Source organism: Neovison vison, chromosome 10 (assembly GCF_020171115.1).
Source record: "Neovison vison isolate M4711 chromosome 10, ASM_NN_V1, whole genome shotgun sequence".
NCBI lineage: Eukaryota > Metazoa > Chordata > Mammalia > Carnivora > Mustelidae > Neogale > Neogale vison.
In genome coordinates, this window is record NC_058100.1 from 11316381 (window position 1) to 11343266 (window position 26886).

A 26886-nucleotide genomic window follows, 5' to 3' on the forward strand; every position below is an offset into this window, starting at 1 on the left:
TGGGCTCGGAAAGCCACCTTGTTCCCACCTCACAGCACTCACATTTTTCTGTCCATAGGCCATGCCCTACCCTTCAGCTAAGTGTGACATAGATAACCATCTTCTGCCAGGAGACCTCCCAAACTGTTAGATCCCTCTTCCTTAGCAAGCACCACTGCCATTTCACAATTCTGCCACTTCTGACATCCGAAAGGCCGTCTGCGGGGCTGGGACTGGTGCGGTAAGAGGACCGTCAGAGTGCGGTTGTCCCAAATTCCTCGCTCCCATCCCTTTGAATCCCCGCCCTCCCCCAAAGTCCGCAGGTTGCCTTCCAACATGGACCACGGCCTTGCCTGAGCTCTGCCCCACAGACCGATGATGACATAATTACTCTTGCCCTGTGACCATGAGGCTGGCCGAGCCTGACCCTCACGCGATCGATTTGCCCTGCATCATTTATCAACAAGGTGGCTGGTTCCCCATGTCTGGGTAAGCGGGAGAGGCATTTCATCAAGACATCTGACACTTTCCTTTGAAGGGTGAACGACAGAATATATGAATGCCCCTGATTAACATCTAAGACCGCCCTGAAATGGCCCCTCCATCGGGCGGCTCTCTGTAAATCCAACCGGCTCTCACTGGACAGACCTCTACCGTTTCAACTCATTTATCAGCAATTCCATCTGCCTCAGTTCGGGGCATTGCATGTGTCCGTGGCTGTGTCGTGGCAGGGCCTAGGGCTGCTCCCTCAAGAGTTTCCGGCCTCCACGAAAGGCCTAATCCAGGCCTGTCATCTTTCCCAGTGATAGCTGGAGCAGCTGCTGTTTCTTCCTCCGTAGTGTGGTGGTTGCCAGAAAGTCTACGGGGCCCACCATCTGATTTCCATGCTTGCAACTAAATCTGTGTGTGCATGATCTTTCCCCGAAACTCCAGGAGGGAGCTATGTCCCTCCACCTTTTACACGATTTAATGTCTTCTGGAGGAGTGGTGAGCTCATTTCTGATCCCCTTCAACTTCAAAAGGCCAAACCGTCTCATTAACCTAATTGTCTGACTTTCAGTCACTTGCTTAAATTACCAACGAATGGATGGACACTCCTGTCCAAACAAGATATGTTAAAGCATTCCCTCTAGAAAGAAATTTCTTTCAACCATGACAGATGAGTGTCTCCTTGAGAGGATTATTATAATAATTGTGGTAGATACGCCTCTGAGCCCTGAGACATTTTTAAAAGAAAGATATAAGTGGTGAATTTGTGTAAATCACAAACCCTGGCATCTTTTCTTACTGATAACTTTTTGCAAAGTTTGCCATTCAAACCAAGCTACGCTGAATTAGAAAGACAATCAAATATCAGTGCTATAGAACAGTTGCCCTTCTGGAAAAAAAAAAAATCTCTCAGGAAAAAAAGTATACTGAAACTATCATTAGCCCCTGTTGGCTACATTAAACCTAATAAAATTACCAATGATAAATTTCTCGTCGATGAGGGTCCCCTGCTGGGCTGCCTCTGCTGACTTTACTCACAAGGAACCAGGCAGGGAGATTGAATTATTAGTTAGACTCATTTTATTGGTTTGGGCTTTGGGGGGCAGCGGGTTATATGGGAGATTCTTTTCATGTTTTGTTTTGTTTTTTTCCCCCTCAAGAAGCAGCTGGTTTTGTCTTTAGTTTCAAATATCAATAAAAAAAAAAAATCAGAGCAATCATTAGAAGGCAGGAATGTATCCATGGGAGCTTTCCAACACACCTGATGTCAATCCCAGCCGGTGTGCCCGGAGGAGCAGCTCCGAGGGGGAGAGAGATGGAGAAGGCCCGACTGACATGGCCCATAGGTGGGTCCGGCAGAGGAAAAGAAGGGGGTGCCAGGGGGTACCGTTAGGAAGTGGCGGATGGGGAAGAGGAGCCGAGAGGTATGTGGGCTAGGGGTTGCCTAGAAGGAGCAGATGGCTGGGGCTGCAGCCCCGGGGAGGCTCCCCGTAAGCCACGTCTGGCCCCAGCCTCTGGGTTTTAAATTTCCATATGGAGATACCAGCTACAGTATGCGAGTTATCACAGTTCCACTGCTCGGATCCAGAACAGCATGGGGTTCCTGAAGACAAGATATGCAGCAGAAGTACTGAGGCCTGGAAACTTCGGAAGAGAGGGGACTGTGCCGATTTCAGAGTGTGCTTTCCTGAGTGCCGGGGGGGGGGATCCCATTACTGCTCCCATCCCTCCAATGTGAACCAGACAGCCGTTTGCCACCTTAGACTCGGGCACAGAGGCGACAAATTGAAATCCAAAACCTGGGCTGAAACTCAGCCTCAAATCTCTCAGACTCTGTCCTCTTACCTGGCAGGACTCAGACCCAGGACCCCATGAAAAGGCTGGAGCATGTGTGTAACCAAAGCCGGAACCCCTAACTGAAGCACAAGAACCCCTGCTCTGAGAAACACAGCTCAGAGTCCAGGACGGCCCCGGTGCCCAACGCTCGGCAGTGCTCCAGTATTTCCGGGCACCTTCTCACTGGCTGTTCACATCCCTGCTCTGCTCTCTTTCAGCCTGCTCTGTTCCTAGGAGGTCGGCTTCATTCATGGGACACACTGGCAGGAGATGAGGGCCAGGAGTGTGAGGTAAGGGCCTTTGAGAACTGACCTGCGGAGCCCCCCAGCATCCAATGCAAAGAAAAAAGACATAATCAAGTTTAGGTTCCTTGTTCTTAAACTAGCCTAACAGTAGGAATGTCCTGGATACCTTATTAAACATCCAAATATCCCGGCATCACCTCATCCAAGAACTATTAAGGAGAGAACCTAATCAAAATGCAGTAAGAACCTGGATTTTAATAAATATCCAAGATGGGATGGGGGTGCCTAGGTGCTTCAGTGGGTTGAGCCTCTGCCTTAGGTTTGGGTCGTGGTCTCGGGGTCCTGGGATCGAGCCCCGCGTCGGGCTCCCTTTCCAGAGAGCCTACTCCCCCCTTCTCTCTCTGCCTACTTGTGATCTCTCTCTCTCTGTCAAATGAATGAATAAAATCTTTATTAAAAAGTAGAAATAAAAAAAAATTTTTAAATAAAGAAATATCCAAAATGAATTAGATAGGTCACAGCATCTGTAAGATAGGAACACCATATGGGAATTGTAGCCAAGGGTAATAGTGTTAAAGAGGTCAGTAGACAGCCATCATCTCAAGACTTGAGAAAATCTCCAAGTGAGTGTCTTTCCGGCTATGGTCAGGCACTGTCTCCTATACTAGCGTGTAGAGATGTGAGGGAGGCCTTGCGACTGGGAGGGAGGCCAAGGGGAGCATGAAGTGAATACAGGGAGGGGAGAAGCCTGCAGAAAAAAAGAGCCAGCGCCCTGATCAAACCATGTTGAAACTCACTCCACCACCTACTTTTTCGACCATGCAAACCCATCAATTTCCTTTACTGGATGTGTCATCTTTCATTGAGTTCTTCTGCTTACATCTGAAGGCATCCTAGGTAGAACACTTACTTGTATTTATCTAACATTTCCAATGGACAATTTTATCTTTTTTTCCATTAAAAGTGACATAAAAGGAAATTCTTGGAAAAAGAGAAACTTTACCAAAAGGAAGCATTGAGTTCTTTCCAGTAACTACAGTTATTTTAGGGAATATTTTTTTCTTTCCTCCTGCCGCGCTTCACCAAAAATATTACTAAATATCCTGATTTTTTTGTTCTCCTCAGAGCCAACACCAGGGTTTGGGATGCAGCCGGGAGGCTAATCTGGAGCTTATCTTTCTGTATCTGCTACTGTGACAACCCTCAGGCACTTACTGGAAACGTGTCAAAGTCCCCAGCCATTGTTAACTTCCTAAATGCATGATGAGCCCTCATTTGGGGGACATCACACTGTCTTCAAGCCCAGGGGACACCCAGGGCTCTGTCAGCAGCAGGCTGTTCAGATCCAAGGGGCTAGGGACAGAAGAATCCGTGGAAATGGCATATTCGGTGGAGCCTGATTACATTTTCAGGACTCTGGCTGTCTTTTCCCAGCCAGTTCAGCTATGTTGAATGACTGAATAATTGATTTTTTTTAAAGATTTTATTCATTTATTTGACAGAGACAGAGCACAAGCAGTGAGGGTCAGTAGAGGGAGAGGGAAACAGGCTTCCTGAGGATCAGGGAGCCCGAAATGGGGCTCGATCCCAGGACTCCGGGATCATGACCTGAGCTGACGGCAGAGGCTTAACCCACTGAGCCATCCAGGCGCCCCTGACTAATTGATTTCTTAACTGGAATGGTTAATATTAGACAAAAGTGTTGACTAAAATTCTAATACCTGGAGTCCCATTCACAACAACATAAAAATATAACTTAATAATAAGTTATTATTTAATGGATATAGAATTTCAGTGTTATAAGATGAAAAAGTTCTGGAGATTGGATATCTTAACACTACTGAACTGTACAGTTTAACTAGTGAAGATGGTCAATTTTAGGTTTTGGATATTTTACCCACAATCTTAGAGGTAGATATAGATACAGATCTGAAAGGGGAGGAGGGTTAACTTTTATTGTCACCCAGTGAGGCTTGCAATTCGTATGTATAATAATAATAATATCTACTGCATACAGTAGTTAGTGGTTTCAATAGGCGAGTAAGTAAGTACCTAAGCGCTCATTTGTTATCTAATTTTTTTTAAAGATTTTATTTATTTATTTAACAGAAAGAGAGATCACAAGTAGGCAGAGAGGCAAGGGGGGTGGGGAAGCATGCTCCTCACTGAGCAGAGAGTCTGATGCGGGGCTCCATCCCAGGACCCTGAGATCATGACCTGAGCTGAAGGCACAGTCTTAACCCACTGAGCCATCCAGGCACCCCTGCTATCTAATTTAATCCTCACAGTAATCATAAAAAGAAGGAACTGTTGTCATTACTACTATTATTTCAATTCACTGATAAGGAAACTGAGCCAGTATTGGAGAAGTTCCAACACTAACCCAGAGTCATCTGAGCTAAGATACAAGCCCATTCAGTTTCTCCTGAGTATCAGCGCCCCATCATTAGTCATGCTGCTTTTCCAAAGTTTATTATCAGAAACTATTGTCCTCATTTCACAGAAGCAGAAACTGTCACTCAGAGTTAAGAAAATGGTCGATCACCATGAAGATAGCAAGGACAGAGCCCAGACACACATTTAGCCTCTCTCGTTCCAAGGTCTATGTCTGAGCTGTAAACTTGAAGATACTTTCAGGAGAAAATCTCAAACGTTATTGGCCTCAAAATCCTTTACAATCTTAACATGTATTGAGGGAGCTAAAGGACATGTATTTGTGTGATTCTACCCATTTACATTCACCTCCAATTAACACTGTCCAGGAGAACTTTCTATGGTGAAGGAACATCTGCACATTGGCACTGTACAATGAGACAGCCACTGGTCACATGTGGCTGGTGTGGCTGAAGAAAGAAATATTTTATTTCATTTAATTAATTTAATGTAAATAGCCATACGGCACGGGTCCACATGGGAAACCAAAAACATATTTCAGGAATGTACTAGAATATGCCCACATTCCATAAGCATCAGAGCCATGGCATCACCAAGCCTAATGTGACCTTTGGGAAACTCCGTTGCATCCTTGGCAATGGCGGTGAGGCTTGCTGTGGGAGCATTCTCCCGCAGAGGCACCAAGTCTCCAAGGCAGCAGGGATCAAATCAAGAAGTAGAAAGAAACTTGCAAAGTGAAATTCAAGATGCTGGAAAAGATGGAAAGGCCTCTTCTCCCTGGGGTCTCCCGCTTCTCCCCTCCTTCCGGCAGGCAGGAAAGAGGAGGCCGTTGGAGGGGGAGAGGAGAGGGCTTCGGAGGGTCTTCTGGGGCAACTCAATCAAAGAAATTATTTTCCCACAGACGAAGCCAAGAATATCTTAATGGCTTTTTCCTGATTGAGGAATAAATCTATTAATTTATGGCCCGGCCCCAAACCAGTTGTGTCAACCCCGCCCACTGCCTTGAAAAAAAAATAAAGTGAGAAGTGTTTCAAAATTCCACGCGTTTTCGTGATCTCCACCTTCTCTCTCCTACTTCTTCTTCTTCTTTATTCACTCCGTTCTTTTCTAATTCACTCTGCTCCATTTTTTACTTCTAACTCTCCTCCTGTTTTCAAATAAATCGCCACTTCCATACATGGATGCACCTAAGGAGCTCCCACGTCCCCCGTGCAAAGTGAGGACACCCACACGCGTCATTAGATGTCCCCGGAAAGAAGCAGTAACAGCGCGGGCACGGCTCCGCTCGCCCGAGTGGCCCGGTGCATCAGAGAACACGCCTTTTCGCCAACCCCGGCTTTCTGAAAAGCTACGGGACAAGAGCCCCGACCAACTGCAAATCAAAAGAAAGTAGAGGGCGCGAAGCGGGTGTCAGAGAGATTCACAATGACTACCGCCGAGTGCAATTAACACGCCCCGAGGGTAATTGCTCAATGGCCCGGATTTATGGACTGGGCCACCCCGCTTGCTTGACCTTGACAGCCTGCGGCTCCCAGGGAGGGGGAGAGTGTCTGGCCCCTTCTGAGGGGGACACAGAGTGGGTAAACAGACCCCCTGGGGCTTTCTGTGGCAATTCAGCCCGCCCTTGACGGCGTGACTCTTAATATATTCGAGATAAGTAGTGGTGTCCCTAGTTCCAAGATTCAGATAACGTAGACGGTGGAGAGAGATGTAAATTATTCCCAGCTCCATTTGCGAACTGCCTGTCCTTCAGGGACTTAATTAACCTTTCTTTGCCATGGTTTATTCATCTGTAGAATGGGGACACTGAAGGTCATCACCTAACTGGAATTTGGTAAAAAGCAGTAAGTTCAGTTTTTACAACAGTGCCTGGCACAGAGGCACGCAACAATCCGCTACGTGTGAATTAAAAGTCGTGCCCGATATTATTAGTTAAACTGAGTTACGCTAAACCATCCTCCTGAGGTCCTAGGCGGGCACACTCCATGACACCGGTGCTGGTGACACCATGAATAAAGGGACCTGTGAAGCAAGGCATCACTCACAGCTCATGTGCCCCGGTGTGACCCCACCTCGGAAAGACAGTGTGGAAAGCTTTGTGCTAACCTGGCAGGAATGAGGCATGAGCACTCAAACCTCTGGTCTTGCCCTGCTTTGGCCCTCTGCCCCGCCCAGCTTCCCGCCTCCCCCACTACCCACGGCGCAAGGAATTTTCTCAGTTTGTTCCGACTTTTTCATGGGCCCTTTAATCGGCCACGGTCTCGCTCTGGAAACAGAATGAAGTCTGGGACCTCAGGTGGAGGACCGAACCCAGGTCTCCACGTGAAGCTGGGTAGAAGCCGCGTCTTGGGGACACCGCGGCGCGTTACCTGTCCGCGCTGGGGGCCACGTAGTCCTACACCGGGCCTGGAATCCCACCCTGTACCCCCTGTACCGAGACCACACTGTCGGTATAGACGCGCCTCCCTCCCAGGACGACCGAACACAGGCCTCGGAGTCAGTACCCTAGGCTTGCCTGGCTGGGTCAGGGCGGCGCGGCCGGCACACACCTCCCCGCCGGACTTTCATTTTCAGCCGCGCCCTCCCCGGGAGGTTTATGGCCTGAGCGCGGTAGAAAGGAGAGACTCGTGGGCTCCATACTTGGCCGTGGCGCCTACGGCCCCAGCTCTCGGCCTCGGGGGCTCGCGGGGCCCCATCCTTCTGGTGCGCGGGGCTCTGGAGCCAGAAAGTGTACACAGACCATAAATTTCCCGCCCCGCCCGGCGCCGGGCCCCTCGCTCCGGCCGTGGGTGCTGCGGCCGGTAGCAAAGCGCTGCTGGGACGGCCGCAGCTCCAGGCCGGTTCATCCCGTCCCCCAGCTGCAGGGGCACCAGAGCAGCGTAAGGGCTCGAGGGTCCGGGCCGCTGCGTGGGAGGAGGAGGTGGAGGCAGGCAAGCCTGGGGGAGGCCCGGTGAGGATGGAAAGGGAAAGGAGTGACTAGGCGCACAGAGAGGGAAGCTTCTGTGCCTCTAGACTACTGGTCTTTTTCCTTCTTGAAGTGGAGGGGGGCAGTAATTGCTCCTGGCGACCCCTAACTTACAGATGCTTTTGTAGTGAACTCTCCCCTCCTTGGATTGTCAACCTTGTACGCCAGCCAGGGCCCACCAGGAAGGCGCTTTGAGGGGTGGGAGAGCAAGAAGATTCTTAATGGATTTCTCTGGGGTGGTGTCTATTCCGTCAATGTAATGAGGATATATCTGAAATAATGAATGCAGCAATTCACTAAAAAAGAGAGCAGAGCTTTTCTTTGAACTCTGAACTTTTTGTTTTCTTTGAAGAGAAAGTCAGGGAAGTCCTCCAGTTTAGGACTGGGACAAGAAACTGGTGGGCTTCAGAGTCTGCGGCATGGCCACGCCCCTGCCAACCAGTACTCTGATCAAATTACCCATCCTCTCTGCTTCTCAAACTGAGTATCTGACAGATTGGAAGAACAGTATCTTCTGGCCAAGCGTTGAGGGGAAGGTTAAATGAGATACAAGACTTTCAATTCTTGCTCTAAAGTGGGCAACGACTGAGTGTGTTTCCTCCGTTTTCATTTGCATGCGCCCCCCCACGCCTCGCCTTGGGTGATTTCCAAGTAAAGATGTGTCCAGGACAGAAGAAATTAGCTACGTAATGGTGGTATCAGTGGTGATAGTTTAATAACCATTTTCACTTAGTGAGCGCCTTCTGTTTGCCAGGGTAAGGGTGCTGGAGGCGTGCCTGCGTCTGTGACTGCTCACTGTCCCAGACACGCTCCCCTAACCCATGCAGACCCGACAGAGAACTGCCTCCAGGTTGCAAAGTGATGGGAAGAAAATGGGAAACCATAGTGGGAGAGCTGGAGAGGACTCAGAAAGCAGAATGAGTGTCCTCCCCGCCATTCCTCTGCGAAGGGAAAATCAAAAGAGGGGGAAAGGAGTGAGAAAGAAAGGTTCCGGTAGGTAAAATTGTTGGTTCGGACCATGCACCTTAGGGCGCGTTCCTCTAGCCTCCGACAGGAGCCGCTGATGGTCTCTAACTCGGAACCCTCCAGCACACAGTAGGGGCTCAGAGGGTGTATCCCGGTATGCGTGGATGACACTGAGGCTCTGGGTGGCCCCTTTGCTCCAGGACATCACCCTTGGCTCCTGAACAATTCTTCTAATGAGGATGGCATCTTTGCTTCTGGTTTGTTTTGTTCTGTTTTGTTTAATCTTAGGGAACCATTCAGGTTTTTTTATAATAATTTTTTTAAAACTGCCTTACATTTCATTTTGGGTCATGGAGGAGTCTGGAGTCCACAGCCTCGAGCACCCTGGCCGCAGGATAACTAAAGTCACAGAACTCACTGAAAGGCACCATATCTAATCGCTTGCCCTGGTTCCCCCAGAACCCAGCCATCCTGGCCGAGCTCCTCTTACAATCCTAGGGCGGAAGCTTTCACCCTGTCAGGATGAAAGGAAGAGCCCGGCACAGGGAGTGGAGAGCGGAAACACACCAAAAAAAAAAGGCAGGGGTAGGGATCCCCAGAGCAAGAAGGAGGACCGGGAGAATGAAGAGTGAAGGAAATGGAAACATTTACATTACAGTCGACATTCAATTTTAAAATTGTGTGCCTCAGAAAAGTCTTTTGTTTCACTTTTTTCTAGTGTTTCACCCACTTGTTCAACCACAAAAACTGCATTTTCAGGGGGAAAAGTCAATGGCGGAGGCAGGGACCTTGCCGGAGATGAGAACAAAGGGTTTTGGCTTAGATCACTGCGGAGGACCTTAGGCAGCCTCGCGGGGCGATTTTCTGGGCGCCTTCCATCCGTGCGGGACCCACGTGGAGACCAACCCGAGAGAGGTGGTGGCCTGAAGGCCCTCGCTGACCCTGGACGGGGCGCAGGGCCGGCGGGTTGAGGATCCGAGAAGACAGAGGTCTGGGGAGCGTTCACCACCCAAACGAGTGTTGAACGGGGCGCAGAGCAGGCTCCCTCCCTCCCAAAAAAGGCTTGAGGCTTCCAGCGCGGTCTGCGCGGGAGCAGGGAGATCCGGGCCGCACCGCGTCTGGGGACACTCCTTTGGAGGGCATGCGAGGCCTGTGATTCTCTCCATAGAAGGATCCAGAAAATGGCCTGATGATCAACGGATGCCCATGGGGATTGCGAGATAAGGAATCCTATTCCGTTATTCATCCGTTCGTTCGTTCGTTCATTCACTGGCTCATTTCCTGAGCTCGCATCACGTGCTGGGAAGTGCGGGGTGCACTCTGCACCCCATTCCGACTAACAAAAATAAACGGCCTGACAAATCAAAGCGCGGCTGAAATATGCGGACCCTGAAGTCGTCGGAGGCCAGCGGGGCTGAGGGTAGCTTCGGAAGTCGGCGAAACTCCCCGACGCGTTCGTGCAGCAGAGGGAGAAGGCAAGGTGCAGATTCACCGCGGCCGCCGCGCCGCCCTCCGCGCTGCGGAGAGACATCCCCGCCGGTCCCGACGCCCGGAGCAGCACACAGCGTGTCTGGCTTCCGCGTTGGTCCTCACGTTGACTGCTAGCGAGAGGACCGTGGACGCTAAACCATCCTCCTGAGGTCCACACAAAATGAAGCACAAAATGAGGCCCGTGGGCGCGCGGCGTTCTACAGCTGAGCGTGAGCGAACGAGCGCGCCGGTCATCGGTATGGGGCGCTGCTTGGGAACTCATTTTCTTGCTGAGCAGTAGACTTAGTATCGGGGACCCTTGTGCATCCTCATCCAGATGATTTGGGACTTCCAAGTCGGCTCCTCCTGGGTCACCCTTCGGCAGCTCCCATGCCTTGCGGCTCGGCTTCTTCCGATGTTTACAACGGCAATCACCCGATCCCACTGTTCCTGAGGTTTCACCGGGACTACAAATAACCACAAGGACCACGCATCTGTTCAATCAACACTTCTTGAGGTGCCTTCCGTCTATCAAGCGCTGGGTTAGGTGCTAGAATTACTCCCGTGGTGAAGCAGAGCCCAACCCTGCCCTCGAGAAGCAGGGGGTGCCTTTTCCCAGCTAAATGGACCCTTGATACCGTGTTTCCGTTTTGAAGTCTCTCCCTCTATGTAATTAGTTAAGAACTTAATAAAATCCCAAAATGCCATTTGTCCTGGTGTGATCTCAACAGTGGGCACATATTTTTTTCCTCCTGGGGCCCCAGATACTTGCTTAGGTCTCCCTCAGATCTGAAGTGTCGGAAAACTCCGGATCCTTCCCCTTGCAACTCCTAAGGAAAACCCCCAGCCACATCTACCAGGACGGTCTTGAGCACCTGCTGTGTGTCCTAGCTGAAGTGTCTGGAGGATGGAGAGGAAGGAGTGCCGCTGGGCTTCTCATGGAGTCAGTGGGTCTAAGCTCAATCTCCATGGACATGCTCTCCAAACACTCCGGTCTACTCTTTAAAAGGTTTCCCTGGAGGGGCGCCTGGGAGGCTCAGTCACTGGGCATCTGCCTTCGTCCGGCTCAGGTCAGAATCCCAGAGTCCTGGGATCAAGCCCCCCATCAGGCTCCCTGCTCCGCGGGGAGCCTGCTTTTCTCTCTCCCACTCCCTCTGCTATGTTCCCTCTCTCGCTGTGTCTCTCTCTGCCAAATAAATAAATAAAGTTTCCCTGGGGTCATTGTGACTGCCCTGAATTCATGAGCCTCCACCTAAGGATTTAATTTCTGGGAGAGTAAGGATTTTCTTGTACTTTTCTCAACTGTGCAAATACTAATAAGGTAATAAATACCATTAACAATAGCCATTAACAAACAAAGGGAGGAGGAACATAATAAGCTTATGGTATATGACATCCACTTTCTCATTTCACAATTTATATTGTCATTAATTCTCACAGCAGTTTCCAAAAATCAAAGTTAGGTGACTTTGATTATTTCCTACCATGGAGATGAAGAAACTGAAGCCAAATTGTTATATTTCCCATGGTCTCACATTTAGTAATTGGTGAATTAATGAACGCTTCTTGTGTTCCTTGGGTTGGGGTCAAGCGTGTTCCTTTTGACACCCTCAACTCTGAGCTCCACCTGCCGGCCTTTCCTCATACCCAGCCCCCAGAGTCATTGGAGTCACCAAAGCCTTGAGCTCTGGGCATAGGTCAGGTAGTATAGCCTCTGTCCCCTCCATGGCCTTCTATTTCTGGTCTGTCACCCACAGAACACTTTGCAAAAGGAGGAGGCTCATATCTGCTGGCTGGGACGAGGTCCAAGGGCAGGGGGAGAGAGAAGGAGCTAGCGCAGTGGCTGCCTGACGAGAGCGATGAGGCCTCGAACCCCTTGTGTTGTCCAGAAACCCACGTGTCAGCAACCTCTGATGCGATTAGAAACTCACCAAGGATGATGCACTATCCCATGAGCAGGGTGTGGTCCCGACCTTAGACACACTAACAAAACCTATGGTGGCACAAGCTAAAGGGTGGGGTATCAATGCCCCTGGACTCCTGGAGGGTCACCTCTCAGGGACTACCCAAAGACCAAGTAGGCCAACGGGAACTCACATTTCCCCTCGAAGACTCAACACCTCTTATGCCCTTTTTAAAAAGCCACTGAGTTGTATCAATCCAGATCAGAATCTGGTTGGTCAAGTGCATCCCAGAGGACCCCTCTCCTTTTGCTCCTCAAGAAGCACTAACCCCACAGCCTTATCCGAGTCCTGGCATCACTCTCCAAGGGACACTGGGCAAGTGTCAAGAACCCAGACTCCATTACCCCATCCTTAAAATGAAGAAGTCAGAAGTAATCACACCTGTGAGGACTCCTATGCTTGTTCATAAAGTGATGGAAAGCAGCACATCCCAGGGACCCCAGGGCCAGCAGTTCTCTGAGCTTACCTGTAGGAGCTGCAGAGCCTGGGCCTGTTGGAACCCACGTGGGGGAGGAGGAGGGAATAGCTTAGAAAGTGCACACACACCCCACCCCACCCCCACCCCTGTCGTGTGTAGCAGTCTGAAAGTCCAAAGAGCTTCTGGGGTGGGGGGTGCATTGCAGGTTTTAATACGCGCATCCGTGGGGAGAACCTGCGTCATTCATTTATCTTTAGGACACTGGCCAATCCCCTCACAACCTCAAAGGGAAGACGCTGAGCCAGATGCGTGCATGAGCACAATTAAATCGGGAGGTATCTCCACTAGCCCTAATACCTGCAGTTAAAGTCCTCGGAAACCCAATAGGTGGGGCTTCACAAAGACCATGGAGTGCGCAGCCTCCTTCCCAAAGGCTTAAAGAAGGGGGAATGCAAGGGCCCTTCGTGTTTAGGGTCCTCTCCACCCTCTTTAAAGTAGGGTCACACGGTGCAGTGGGGAGGGCCGAATTCACACTCCTTCAACCAGCTCTTCCTTCTCAAAGAAGGACGAAGGTGGAGGAGATCCTTGGGCACCCGGAGGTTGGTGCGCCCACCTCAGCCCCCTGCCTCTCTTCCCCATTTCTTGCTGCCCCAGCACCCCCTACCACCACCACCCACCGATCACCACCTCACCTACCGGGGTCTGTTTGAGGTCCGCAGGGGCTTGAGGGTAAGTGGAGTCTGATGCGGGAATAGATCTGAACTCAACAGGTTAAAGCCACCCGGGGTTAAAGCTCAATTCTGAAACGCCCCCATAATAACCGCGACACCCCCCTCCGCAGGTCCTGGTTCCTGCCCCGCCCTGGGGACCCTTAAGTTCCCTGAGACTGCGACCAACCCACGGCAGTGGAATCCGGGGTCACCTTCCAGTTAGGTTGGCTTCCGGCACCTAGAACAGGGGGGACCAGAGTGCTGGGCACTCGGAGCTCACCTGCCTGGCGCTGGCCTCAGGCCAGAACCCCCGCCAACACCCTCCTTCGGACCCCAGCTAGAAGGAGCAGCCACAGGAAAGATCCCAGAGCCACTGGTCCCCTCTGAGGTGCGGAGGGAGTCAGAGGAATTGGTGACAACCGGAGTCTCAGCAAGCCCCCCCACCCCAGCACACACACGGTACCCGCGAATCCTTGCCTGGTGTGGGGTAAGAACAGAATGCGATCTCCTTGGCTGGTCTGTGGGCCAGAGTCTCCCTTGGAGACAGGACTTAGCCTTGAAGTGCCACGGGGCCGAACAGCTTTGGCCCCGGGAAAGGAGTTGGAAGGGGAGCACAGGGCAGCGAGGGCCACGCGTTCACAGCAACTACGGACCTCCGGGTCCCTGCCGGCTCTGGACTGCGGCGCCCGAAGGGAGCGGCGCCGGCTCTCAGTGCTTTGGTCGGCGAGGCTTGGCTCAGGCAGACTTTTCTGGAGCCCAGCGCCCCACGCACCGACCCTGGCAGAAGAAGGCGGCGTGAGGCTTCTCGTTCTGCTTTGCCGTCTGGAGAAGGGACAACTTTATTTGTGTGGTTTTGATCAGAAGAGTCTGAAATGGCCAGTACCTCGTCTCCCCCGTGTGTGTCTGGGTCTGCGTGGCTGGGCACCTCTGGGAGTATGTGGATGTGTGGCCTATGCGGGTAATTGTGGTGTGCGCGCTCGTGCCCCCGGCTGGCCGGGTATTAGACCCCCTCCCCTCCCAGAGAGACCCGCGGAAGCCAGCCCTCGGGACCCCCGAGCTGCGCCTTGGTAACGTGGCTCCGAGGGCTGGGCGCCGCGGGGGCCACTGCGGCTGGGAGGCAGAACCCGGCTCGGACAGAGTTACTGCTTTTCGGGAAGGGCACGTCTCGGGCCGCAAGCGTCTGGAAGCAGGGGTGGCTCTCGGCTCGGATCCGCTGCCCGCGAGCACCCGCTGCCCCCTCTGAGCCCCAGCCGGGCGGGCCTCGGCGGGCCTGGAGTGTGCGGAGCTGGCGCGCACGGCCTTCTCTTGGGCGCGTTAGAAATCTCGGTCTTTGTTCAAGAATTTCTAGCTTTCCTGGCCGCTCTTGCAAGCACTGAGCGCCAGCGGGAAAATTCCCGATCCCTGGGCCAAGCGAGCAGTCCCGGAATGAGTGGACCCGGCCCGAAATGCGGTTTTTGCTCCCCACCACCAGGCCAGCCTCGAGAGGGCTCTTCGCCCTTCGGCTGCTCCTCTTGCAAATGAACTTTAAATTTCTCCTGGACTCATGATACCACGTTCCTGATGAAAAGGTGGAAGGACTCCATTGCCCAGGGTAAAGCCCCGCTAGAGTTTCACAGGGGAGATATTCAAGGAGAGGTAGGGGGTGGTGGAGAAAGGGGCGCCTCCTGGGAGCCCTCTAGGAGCATCCCCAGTGCCACCCCCAGGAGCTCCCCGCCCAGCGCATTTCCCTCCCGGTACCCCACCTTTGCTGCGCCTTCTAGTCTAGCGGATCCTGGCAGTGCTAAGGCCAAACGGTACTTGAAATCACAGCATTACGGTCCTGGGCGATTATTTCCTTCACTTTTTAAACCCGGGCCCCAGGAGGAGAAATGTGAGGGGGGATTGGGGCAGCGGGCACCTCGAGGGCCTTGTGAGAGGCAGAGTAGCTGCCCAGTGCCTAAAGCACCAACTCCTACCCAGTTCCCCCGGTTCTCCTCCCCAGCCGAGCTCCCGTACTAGATTCTCCTGAACGCCAGCTCCGGATTTAAGTGTCTCAAAATTCCACGACTTTGGGATGTCCTGGTTACAGAATTTCAATATTTCGGGGGTCAGGAAACTAATTTCCACAGTGAAGGCTAAAGTGCGGTATGGGGAGAATCCTGCTGTTTGGGCAGCAGAGTCTGTGGAATGGTGGAAGAACGCCCCCCCCCAAGGCTAGAACCCAAGCAGGTAAGCAGGCTGCTCTGCTGGGAAACTGGGGCACATTTAAAGACAATAGCTGGCTCACATTCCCTTTTAACTCGAGGTCCCTTCTAGAGCCCTCTACCTCTCTTTTCTCCTTCCTCCACTGGACCACCCTGATCGCTCCCACTCCCCTCCCCACTACACACATTCCTCTAGGAGTTCAGCTTCACTTGGAGGCTGGGAGGTTGACTGGGGCAGGGAATGGCCAGCCTTGCACCCCTGTGCCGTGCCAGGCCAGCAAAGGCTAAATCTGGGGCCTCAACTTTAAAATGGAGGTCTTTTAATGTGCTCAAGTCGATGAGTTAAAATGGGGAAGAAGCTAGCCGGATCAGGGAGCCACTAGGAGCCTCCTCACTCCAGCCAGGGAACTGGGATGTGTCCCGGGCTAGCTGACCTGAGCATCCCTGGGGAAGCACCACTCTCTACAGAAGGACATCCTACCGGACAACCAGCTCTTAACCTGGATGGTGGGCCTGTGAGAAGCCTTGTGCCCTGGCCAGAGTTCAGTGCCAAACAGTCCCGCGTGGTCAGGTTTGTCGGCAGTCTGTTTTTAAATCTCGCAAAAGGACTCTATACCAACTCTGGACATTTCGTTTTGAGGAAAGGAGAGGCAAGAGAGGACAGGTCTTCAGCCTTTCAAAAACAAAACAAAACAAAACCCCTTAAATGGCCCGTCCCGTTGCAGTGTGGAAGCAAAACTGGTATTTCAGTGGCGGTATGGTTGGGAAAGGGCCGCTGGTCTCCTGGCTGCTTGGGGGTGGAGGGCTGCGGAGAGACTCACTGGGCATCACCAGGGGCTTAACTGCAAGGAAGACTGTGTGCCTGAGGAGGGGGTTAAGATGCAGTTTTGAGAGCCAGGAGGTCTGAGCTCTGGTTTGGGTTATTGCCTGGGTGTGACCTTGAACAAGTCACCTCCCTGCCCCATGGTTGTTTGGGCACCTTTAAAACTTTCTCAGGCCCGGCCTTTTCAGCTCCAAGGACTGTGATTTGTCTGTCTTTTCCTCCTCTTAGACATCCTGAGCAAGGGGCGGTTTGTGTTGGAACTGACTAAAAGTTCCGCTATGGACTTCCGACTTTGAGTGGCCGCCTTTGTAAGTACCCACCGTGGCTAAACTGGCCACCTGCCTCACCACCTTCCCCACTCCAAGTCTGGATACTCGCCAGCAAAGGAAAGGCCACGGGCCCACTCTGTGTCCTGAGTCAGGGTGGGGAGGCCATCTGCCCCATGGGCCTAACCGATTCTGTGACCACCTCTGCCTTCTGGCCACACTCAGGGTCATGGAACACCGGTTCAGTGGCGGGGAAGCAAAGCTTATGGCCAAGGAGGCCTCTGAACTTGAAGCCTATCTCTGCAGCAAGGCGGCTCTGAGGTTGCAGGACTTCCCCCAATCCCAAAGCTCTAGTCCCCCACCTCCAGCTGCTGTGACATGCTGTGCCCCGAGCTCGGCTGATCCCCGGCTTTCACGACAGCACGGCCCCAGCAAACCAAGCGGCCTTTACAAACCGTAGTAAACATTTTATTTACAAGTTCATGGCGTCTTAAGTGCAGCTCGTCTTTGCGCCACAACCCCCCCAAGTGCGGGGAGGAACTGTTTCGTCCGACACTTCACAGTGTGAACTGCTCGCTGCCAGGGAGAAGTTTTGGCCGGCGCCGGGTCCTCGGGCGGGGGTCCTGAGGCCCCCTGGGCTCTGAGCACCAGCGCGACAGCGATGGGCAGGTGGGACCTTGGGCAAGGTAGCTCCGCTGCGGCGTCTCCGGTCCCAGCCCCACCGCCAACACAAAGCAGGCGCAAAATCCAGCCCACGCTGGGAGGCTGGGGACGGCACACGGGCCCCAGGGCCCTGCCTCGTGCAGTCTACAGGCCGCCCAGCGGTGCCTGGGCGGGCTCTGGGCTCTGCGGAGCGCCGCTGAGGGTGGGCTGGGGCGCCGGCAGCAGCTCCGAGGCGCCGCCGCCCCCGCTCCCCGCGCCGCCGCCGCCGCCGCCGCCGCCGCCCAGGCTGGCGAAGCTGAAGCCGCCGCCGCCGCCGCCGCTTCCCGCGCTCCCGCCGCCGCTGGCCGGGAGGAGGGCGCCCGCGGCCGAGGCCTTGATGACCGTGGTCTGGTGCAGAGACCGCTCGGCCGCCTCAGTCCGCTCCGTGTCGCTGGGGGCCATGTCCAGAGACTCGGAGTCGCTGCTCTCGCTCTCGGCCTCGCCCTCCGAGCGGCTGAGGCTCCGCTCCTCCTGCTCGCCGTCCGCAGCCGCTCCTCCGCCCGACGGCTTCTCGCCCGCCTCTTTGTCCTTGTCCTTCTGGGCCTGGGCCTCCTTGGAGTGCCGCCACTTCATCCGCCGGTTCTGGAACCACACCTTCACCTGCGCCGCAGCACGTGGGAAGACGAGAAGGGACACCGAGATGAGACGTGGGCTGGCGACGCTCGGCTCGCGCGCAGCCTGGAGCCCGGGGCCCCAGCACCTCTGCCACGGCCGGGCACTGGGCTCGGCTCAGGCGCCGGGAGGCAGCCCAGGAAAACAACGACATCGCCGGGGACCCTCGCCTAGGGAACCTACGAGAACTGTTTCTCAAAATGTAGCCCTCCAGACCGGGTCCTGAAATAACCTGGATGCTTTCCGAAAGGCGGAGTCCTGCACCTCGACCTCAAACGAAGCGATTTCTGTTCTAAATCAATGCTTCTTAACCCCACTTGAGCCAGGACTCCCCAAGAATCTGATTAAGTTATGGACCCTTGGCTCAGGAAAAAAAAAAAAAATACCCAGGATTTTAAGGGTTTGGTGAACCAATGTTAAGAATTCCTGCAAAGCTGGTCCCCTCCTCGACTGCCAGCACCCAAGACAAGTTTCTACAAAAGCAATTCTTAAAGAGAAACCGTGGGAAACACAGAGGGAAAAGAGGATTCAAAGAGTTAATCCCACTGGGGTGGGGGCATTGCCGGACCTTCAGTAGAGGAGCATTTCCTTGGCATGTGTGTACTCAGAAGCTGATAAGGACCCTGCCCCTGGCCGGAATGAACTCCTCCTTCTGCAGCCTTAGAATATGCCAGCATTAAACCTGTGCAAAGTGGAGGAAGGGGGTAGGGATGGGGTGGATAATCTATATAAATATATACAGTCCCCTGGGGGACCCAATGCTGTTCACACAAGTCCCAGCTTCCCTTTTAAAAATAACATCCACAGCTGGTGGAAAACGGCTGGGCTCTTCCAGGGTGTGTTGGGAGGGGAGCTGTGTAATGGAAGCAGAAAGACAAGGTTGGGGGGGGCAGGAGGACCCTAAAGGAGCTATGAAAAGGTACCTGCCTTTGACTTCTGCCCTACTCAGAACATTGAATCCCCAGGGAGCAAAGGTCACCACTGTGGGGTTTGGAAGAATGGTGATTCTTCTATTTTCAAACCCCCCCCCCAAAAAGTACAGTTCTTGAATTGGAGAAAAGAAAAAAATAATTGAATTCAGAAATTGAACTCCAACACAACAGATTCGCCATTGTCCTGAAAAAAAAAAAATTTCAAATAGGCAGAACCTGCTGAAACGCTCTTGGGTGTTTTAAGAAAATCTTTCTTTCTTTCTCTCTCACACCCCTGCCACCACCCCCCCACACCCAGAGATTTTTCTTGAGAGCTTCTGCCGTTAGAAAGTCAGCCCGACTGTGGCTGCCGCTGTGTGCACTCCTGGCCCTGCTGGGGCTAAGTCATTCCGTTTGAAATGATGTTTTCACTTCCTCACAAATGGGGATTTCACAATCCAGCGGCAGCAGCAGGAGGAGGAGGGAGGAAGGTCGGGAGGAGAAAAAAAAAAAAGAAAGAAAGAAACCAACAATCTCTTGACTTTGGATTTTTATCTCTTCTGAAATAAACTGCCTCCTACAGCGAACGGCACTACAGAGTACATAATTATTATCTCCTGCGGCCTATTTGCTTTCTCCGCGGTTCTTTCGCCTGTTGGCCAAAATAAACAGGCTGTACTTGTTGACATACATCTTTGGGGATGGGCTATTCTTTCCGTCCTTCTTTCCCTCCCATCCCCCCCTCCTTCAGACTCAAGTTTCGACGCCTACAATGTCTCCAGAAATCCAAGACCATGCGTTTCCGCGGCAAACGCGGAGTGGGCCGGGGTGGAGGGAGGCCTGGGGCCAGGCCGCGCTGCTGCTGCCCCCCACCCCGCGAGGGAGCTGGGCGCGGGAGCCCGAGTCGGCTTACCTGGGCGTCCGTGAGGCCTAGCATCGCGGCCAGTTGCTTTCGGTCGGGCTTCGTCACGTACTTCTGGATCTCAAACCTCTTCTCCAGGCCTTTCCTCTGCAGGTTGGAGAAGACCGCCCGCGACCAGGAGCGCTTCCTTTTGTAGGTCTGTGGCATGGTGTCCTTCGTAAGCACGGCGTAGGGACCTGCCGCCGGGCGGTAGCGGGAGCAAGAGAAAGACAGGGGGACCCGTCAGTGCCCCTGGCCGTGCTCTGCGGGCCTGGGACTCGCTGTGCTGCTTGAGGCTGTTTTGCGTGAACAGCGGCCCCCATTCAGAGAGCCATTCACGCAGACCCGGAATGGACTTTCTAAAAAGGAATCCCACAGCTCTTAAGACTTCAGGCTCAAGGCCGAAAGCGAGGGTGGTGTGAAGTCCCGCGTTTCGTCGTTTAATTCCAAAGAAAAAACATAAACCTAACACGTGGGCTTTGGGGCATGAGAAAATGTCCCTTGGGCCTGAAGGATGGGGAGATGACAGCTTTGACTCTCGTGTGTGTACGTGTGTACGTGTGTGTATGTACACGTTCTTGCCAACGTGTTCTTGCAAGACGGAACCTTCTTGGACAAAGTGTCGGAGGTCACCTCCTGTGTATGTTAAAAAGCAACACCTCTTGCTGCATTTTCAAGCCACTCTCTGGCGAAAAGACTGGGGAAAGCCCCTTCACCCCACCCCGCCCGCCCACGCACACACCTTCTCTGTACCCCCAGGCCCCCCAACCCCTGCCCCCAGGGAGCCGACGGAAGAGTGAGCTAGCTATCTGAGAACTCTTTCGGTTTCTGTCTCCGGACTTGGTAGCTTCCTGCACCAACTCCAGGATTGGGGCACCGCCGGGGCCCCATGAGGCGTCAGTCCTGAGTCAGTCGACTTGCCCCATTAAGCCGTCGCTCGGGAGGGTTTCCGTACCTGGAAACGTGTCTTGAAACTGATGCTGAACTGAATTCCTCGGGTTCGAGCTTAAGGGACTCAGGATGGCAGAAGCCTCGTTAATGGGATCTAGGGACGCGAAGAACTGCCCGGCGGAGGGCTGCAGGCCGGGGAGGTGCACCCCTGCGGGCCGCCCGCTGGTTAGCAGGGAGGTGAGGTCTGGAGAGGAGGGAAAAGAAGAGCCGGTTACACCTCAGGCAAAATCACACTCTCGGGCTGAGTTGTTCCTCCCATCCCCCTGGATTGGGTTTTCCAGGAGCAAAGTCAGGAGAGACCCTTGTCTCCGCGCCAAAACCCCTCTCTCCTGACAGTGGCCAAGGGGCGATGTGCAAAGTGTTCCTGCGTGTACCCCATAGGTCCACGTCCACACGTACAGCAAGGAAGGGCTTTGCATAAAACGGCCCAAAGGAAGTCACTTCCAGGTGCCTGGCTAGAATTCCACAGACCTGCCCCCTCTCCCGTGAAGGAGCCCAAACTCTGCCTTCTCTTGGGAGCCCAGACTCTATTTTGTTTATCTACATTCCTTGAGTGGAATTTCACTAGAAATCAGATAAATGCAAGAGAACGTGTTCCCCAAAAGGGCTTTCCCTCTCAAATTAATATAGTTCTCTCTCTCCATACTGGTATGGAGACAGAGACAAGAGACAGATGATAGTCATTTCAACAAATATTTAGACCAACGATTTTTATGAATAATGATTCCGTGACGTGCGTTTTTAAAGCATCCCTGGAATCTTTTTTTTTTTTTTTTAACGCGGAGCAGGTGAGTTTTAAACCTATCGTTCCACAGTCTTCTTACAGTTCACTCTCTTCTCCCTCCTTTTACCCGTTTGTCCTTAACTGTGCAAATACTCAAAGGCATCCCAAATGGCCCTGGGACCGGGGAGTGAGTGCGCCAGGGCCGTGGTTAGAGGCCTGCAGCCTCTCGCCCAAGACCTACCTCTCAGCGTGTTGCCTTCCTTGACTTTGGGGTCAAATTCTGCAGACAAAATGCGATCAATTCCAAATTTGAGGTCCTTGCTAGAAGGGGCCGGGGCCGAGCCGCTGTGCGAGGGGTTTGGGGCCACCCGCGCCCCGGAGACCGGGGGCTGCAAGGCGCCAGCCCGGGGTGGAGGCGGAGGCTGCTGCTGCTGAGGCGGCTGTTGCTGCTGCTGTTGCTGCGGGTGATGGTGGTGGTAGGCGGCTGAGAGCGGAGACAGCCGCTGCGGGAAGCCAGCCGGGACTTCGGAGGGCGCCACCACCGGGGTGGGTCGAAGCGGGGATCTGGCGGCCGCTTGGAAAGAGGCGTGCGGGTGAGCCGAGCCCAAGTGCGCGGTGAGGGCGGCGGCCGAGGCCCCCGCCAGACCCTCCGCGGCCGCCCCTGGCTCCCCCACGCCGGCGTGCAGGATGTCTGCGATGCAGAAGGAGGGTTTCTTGACCGCGGCGGGGTCCAAGGGGAAGGCGCAGCCGCCCGGGCCGGCCGAGGAGCAGTAGGCGGCCGACCAGAGGCTGAAGTTGGAGGCGTAGAAGGGAGCCAGCCCGGCGGCGAACATTCTGGCTGGGTGCGCCGAGCTGCCGCCGCGGCCGGGCCAGGCCCGGCCGAGTGGGTGGGTGGGTGCGCGGAGGGAGAGCGCTGAGTCCTGGGGCCAGCGGAGGTCCAGCCGGGGACGATCCGCTTTCGCTTCTCCGTCCGCACTGAACACCGGCCAGGGAGCCCTAGCGCCGCCGAGGGAAGAGGCGAGGCCCGGATCCCGGCCGGTCACAGCCTCGGCCCCTGGCCTCACTTTAAAGGCGGCGCAGCGCCCGCGCTCCCCGCGGGCTGGAGGCGAGCGAGGGGCGCTGGAGCAGCTGGGCGGCGGGGGCCGCGGCTCCGCACACACCGGGGAAGCCGGGGAGACAGGGGCCGGCACCGAAAGAAAACCCAAACAGCTAAGCCCTAAGAGCTAAATTTAAAACAACAACAATAATAATCCGTTAGTTTAAAAAAAAAAAAAAAAAGTAATAGGAGGGAGGAAAAAAAAAAAAAAAAAAAACTCCTCTCTAAAAACTCCCAAAGTTTTGGCAGGAGCTTCGGAGTCAGACCCAGGGTAGGACCTCGATCCGAGCGCTCATTGGCCATCCTCGTGACCAATGGGAGCGGGGAGTGGAGGGGAATTGGGAAAGAGGGGCGTGGCCCACCGCCTCGGCCACGCCCCGGCCACGCCAAAGTGTTTGCTGCTGCCGCGTGGGCTGAGCGCGGTCCCGCGCGTAACGGCCCGGGCGGCGCCTCCAAGGAATTCTGACCCTCCAATAACTTCTGCAGCTCCAGACCGACATCGGACGTAGAGAGCTGGTCCCAGCGCTAGCTTTTCCCCAGAGTGGCTGGTGCTCCCGTGTATTTTCACGGGTGCAAAGCCCGCCTCCTGGAGCACGGGGGCAGCCCCCAGGTTCCCTCCTCCTGACTTCACTCGGGCCTGATTTGTCTTCGCTCTGCCTCTCTCCGGGAAGTCGGTGTCCTCTTCCTTCGTGGGCTGCCGCAGCCGAGCGGCTCCGCTCTGAGCTCTGGCGCGGGAAAGCTGGGGTCCAAAGTCCCCGCCCAGTTTAGCCCTGCGGCTGCCTCGCAGCCTCGGAGACCCTCACGGAGGAGGGGAGGGGCGATCGCCAATTAGCTTCAGTCCAAGCTGTCACCCAGCGACAATTTGGACGAGTGACTTTTCAAACAAAATAAGATGGATGTCTCCGAACCTCTCCCTTGGACGCAGCCAAACCCTCTCCCGAGCCTCAGGCGACAACCAAACAGGCCGCCCTCCGAAACCCGGGAAAGCGGCACGCGCGTCCCCTCCTCTGCTGCACCTTGTAGGAAATGTCACCCTCCCAGCTCCACCACATCCCCAGATCACGTGGGGCCCATTGTTTTGCAAGTGCCCACACGAGCACATTTCCTTGGGGTTAAATACTACTTTCAATTCAGTGACTGTTTCCCCAGGAACCCCTTGGGCCTGGTCGCAGAAGAAGTTGCAGTGGAGACCGACGCCCTCCCTTCGTGCGTTGGGTCTTTAGAGCGCAGGGTGGATGTAGTGGGGTTTTCTGCAACATCAACATCTCTATTTTAAGAATTCGTTCTCTTTTAAATTACGGATTTCCCCACCCCTCTCCCAAACAAACCACAGGCCACCCAGATGAGTTCTTCTTGCACATTTTCAGGAAGAAAATAAAATAATAACAATAATGAAACCACGTAATCTTTTGTTTTCGATTGCCCTAATTGCATCTCTTAATTGAACTTCTGTGCTTCTGCCGCATGTCTCCCTCCCCCAAAAAGACTTTTAATACAATTGCATCAAAGCTTCTGTGACATTTCTTATTTCACTTCGTCCCAAAGAGGTCTTACCAAATCAACCCAGGAAGGCAACTGAATTTGCCATACCTAGGTCAAATTCAGGATTTGGGCTGCTTAAATTTATTTCTAGTGGTTTCTGGCCTCTTGTGGCAGATGCGGACATTTTAAGCTTTTGACTTTCTCCAGGAAAGTGATCAATCACTTCTTTGAGGCAGCCCTGGGACACGCCTGTCCCCTACCCGTGCTTCCATCAGCTCCCTGTCTTTCTCTGTCTCTAGGTCGCTTTTTTACTGAAGGGTTTTCGTGACTTGCAGGGACAAAGGTGTTATTTCCAGAGAAAATCTGACGTGGTTGGCTCGCCTGAGGACACTGGCACAGGGGCAAGAGATCCAGGAAGACCAGACCCCTTTCTAGCCAGAGGCAAAGGAGTGACAGGTATAAGACCGCCCTTCTTCAAGTGCCCCAGTGGGGGTGTTGCAGACAGGGGCAGGGACTGTCGCAGGACTCCGCTGGAAGGGTGAGGCCTTCACAGCTCCCAGGGACAGTCACCTTCGCGAGTGTGTGTGAGAACGGGCATAAACCCCCTTTTCTTCTTTTTTCTAGTGTCACTTCTAATTCCAGTTTGACTGCAAACATTCAATCAGCAGCGCCTAAGTTCAAACTCAAGGTTCTAAAGGAGGCATGTTTAGGCCTCACCCCTGCCTTCCGCCCCCAAATAAGACACATCTCTCGGGAGTGGGCGCGGCGTTTAGTCTAGGCGGAACGCGGACCCTCTGGGTGTCCCGAGGCATCGATGACCCGTTTCTGTAGCATTTCAAGGCCCGAAGCCAGGGGCAAGGCGGGGCAGAGCCGAGGGACCCTGGAGCCGGGCTCTCCTGCGGACTCCTAGCCGCTCTGCGCGCTCCCCCTCTGTGTCCGCGAAAGGCCAGGGCTTGGTTCTAAAGTGCAAATTCGTGCGTGCCCCCTGCTCTTCCAGGCCCTCGGGTCCTTTGCAACCGTGCTGGCGCCACCCGGGCCACCTGGAGGAAAAGGCCAAAAAGGAAACCTGTGGAAGGACCCTCTGCTTCCCCCACCGCCCCCCACCCCCGACACACACCCCTTCCCCAGGATCAGGTCTCAAGGCTGCGGGCCCCTTGCCCTCTGCTGAGCCCGCCGACTCCCCTCCTCCTGACTACCCACCCCCAGAACCAAGAAAGCAGCAGGAAACCCCGGGCTCGCCGGAGTTCAGGTCATCTCCTGTTTTTTGATGGGCTCAAACTCGTACTAAATGAGCGGATGTGCCTGCGAGATTGGTCTCAAAATAGAAGCGGCGTTAGTATTTTAGGATACTGCAGAAATCCTTATTTCTTCCGGAGAAAAACTCTATAATGACTCCTAGCACTTCCCCTTTCAATATTTGTGCAACTTTATCTCCACCGACAAGTTGCTCGGGTGACGCAAATCCGCCCTTGTGTATTACAACTACCAAAATAAATGCACGGAAATCAATTCCCTTCTAGCAATGAAAATATAAATATACAGCTGCGACTTTCCCCTTTAATCTTTGCTTTCCGAGCGACTCCGAGCTGTGGCGAAATGAACTGGTCCAGAGCAATTGAGACGGGCGGGGAGGCCCTGGGGGCAGAGAGGCGAGGGTTCCCGGGGCCTGGTAGCCACGAGGCTCCCCGCTCCAGCAGGAGCCGAGAGCGCCTCACTTCGCCGCATCAACTTGAGCTTAAATGGGGCCGCGCTGTCTTTGAGGAAGCTCATCTGTAAAGACAATTTCGTCAGAGGCAGCAAAGCTGTGCTGGCAAACTACAATTAAAAATAGAGCTAAAGAAGTAGTTGGTACTGAAAGACCACAAGAGCAGGGGGTTTTGATCAGTTCTGAAGGCTGTCTTTAATGCATTCAACTCTCCCCTTCTCTTTTGCTGGGTAGACGCATAGCCCCCCAAAAAAACAAAAAAAAAAAAAAAACAAAAAAACCGATTTCACGTACTGGGAATAGACAATGCCAGATAAGGCCCCTTTTGTAATGGAACACTTTTGCTTATGGGGACCTAGGATTGAAAAAAGGGACCTAAATCAGAGGTCAATGCATTGATGGGAGTAAGAGATGGGTCCCCTTACCCTTTGGTTGTCCCTGTCTTTACACCCCCCCCCCATATTGAAATCACCAGTGCAAATTCTTGTCCTAAACCCCAGGACGCAAATACACACCAACTGAGCATAGAAGCTCAAAGAGACTGACTGTTGACCTCTGTTTATTGAAGTAACCTAACTCTGTGAGGGCTTGAGCTGTCCAGATCTGCTATCCCCTTTTGTTTTTCCTTTCTCCTCATCCTCTGCCCCCTCCTCCTCCTCCTCCTTCTCCTCCCTCCCCTTCTTCTTCTTCTTTGTGTACATGCTAGGCAAAATAATGTGCAAGGCAGTTGCTCTGTGGACTTGGGACTCTTCCACACCCCTTTATTTTGAATGTTATTTCAATCAAGGTACCTCCTGGTTTCAAAGACAAAGAAGGAAATAATTAAATATTCACAGTCCGGTAAGAGAAGGAAATAGAGCTACCCAGCTGAGGATAGAGAGATTGCCAGTAATGCAGGAATCTGCTTGTATTCTGCCTTCATTCTTCCAACTCAAGATTTATAGACTGTGGGGCTCAGCGCTCACATTAAGCTGTGGGTATGGGAGCTCTGTTCCTTGTGGATGCTACATACTGGAGATTAGGACTCTGAAGACCACACACACACACACACACACACACACACACACACACTTTGTATTATTCTAAGCAGTCCC

The 26886-nt window shown here is 53.5% G+C and overlaps 1 protein-coding gene across 1 annotated transcript; it reads right to left on the bottom strand.

Annotated features, from left to right (window-relative positions):
* Positions 1 to 17154: 17154 nt before the first annotated feature.
* Positions 17155 to 22727, bottom strand: HLX (H2.0 like homeobox). The gene is made up of 4 exons (XM_044266800.1): positions 21751 to 22727; positions 20790 to 20969; positions 19847 to 20031; positions 17155 to 18010 (listed from the first exon to the last, which is right to left on the bottom strand). The coding sequence occupies exons 1-4, from the start codon at positions 22340 to 22342 to the stop codon at positions 17516 to 17518; spliced, it is 1452 nt and encodes a 483-aa protein (XP_044122735.1). The 5' UTR covers positions 22343 to 22727; the 3' UTR covers positions 17155 to 17515.
* Between the last annotated feature and the right edge of the window lie 4159 nt (positions 22728 to 26886).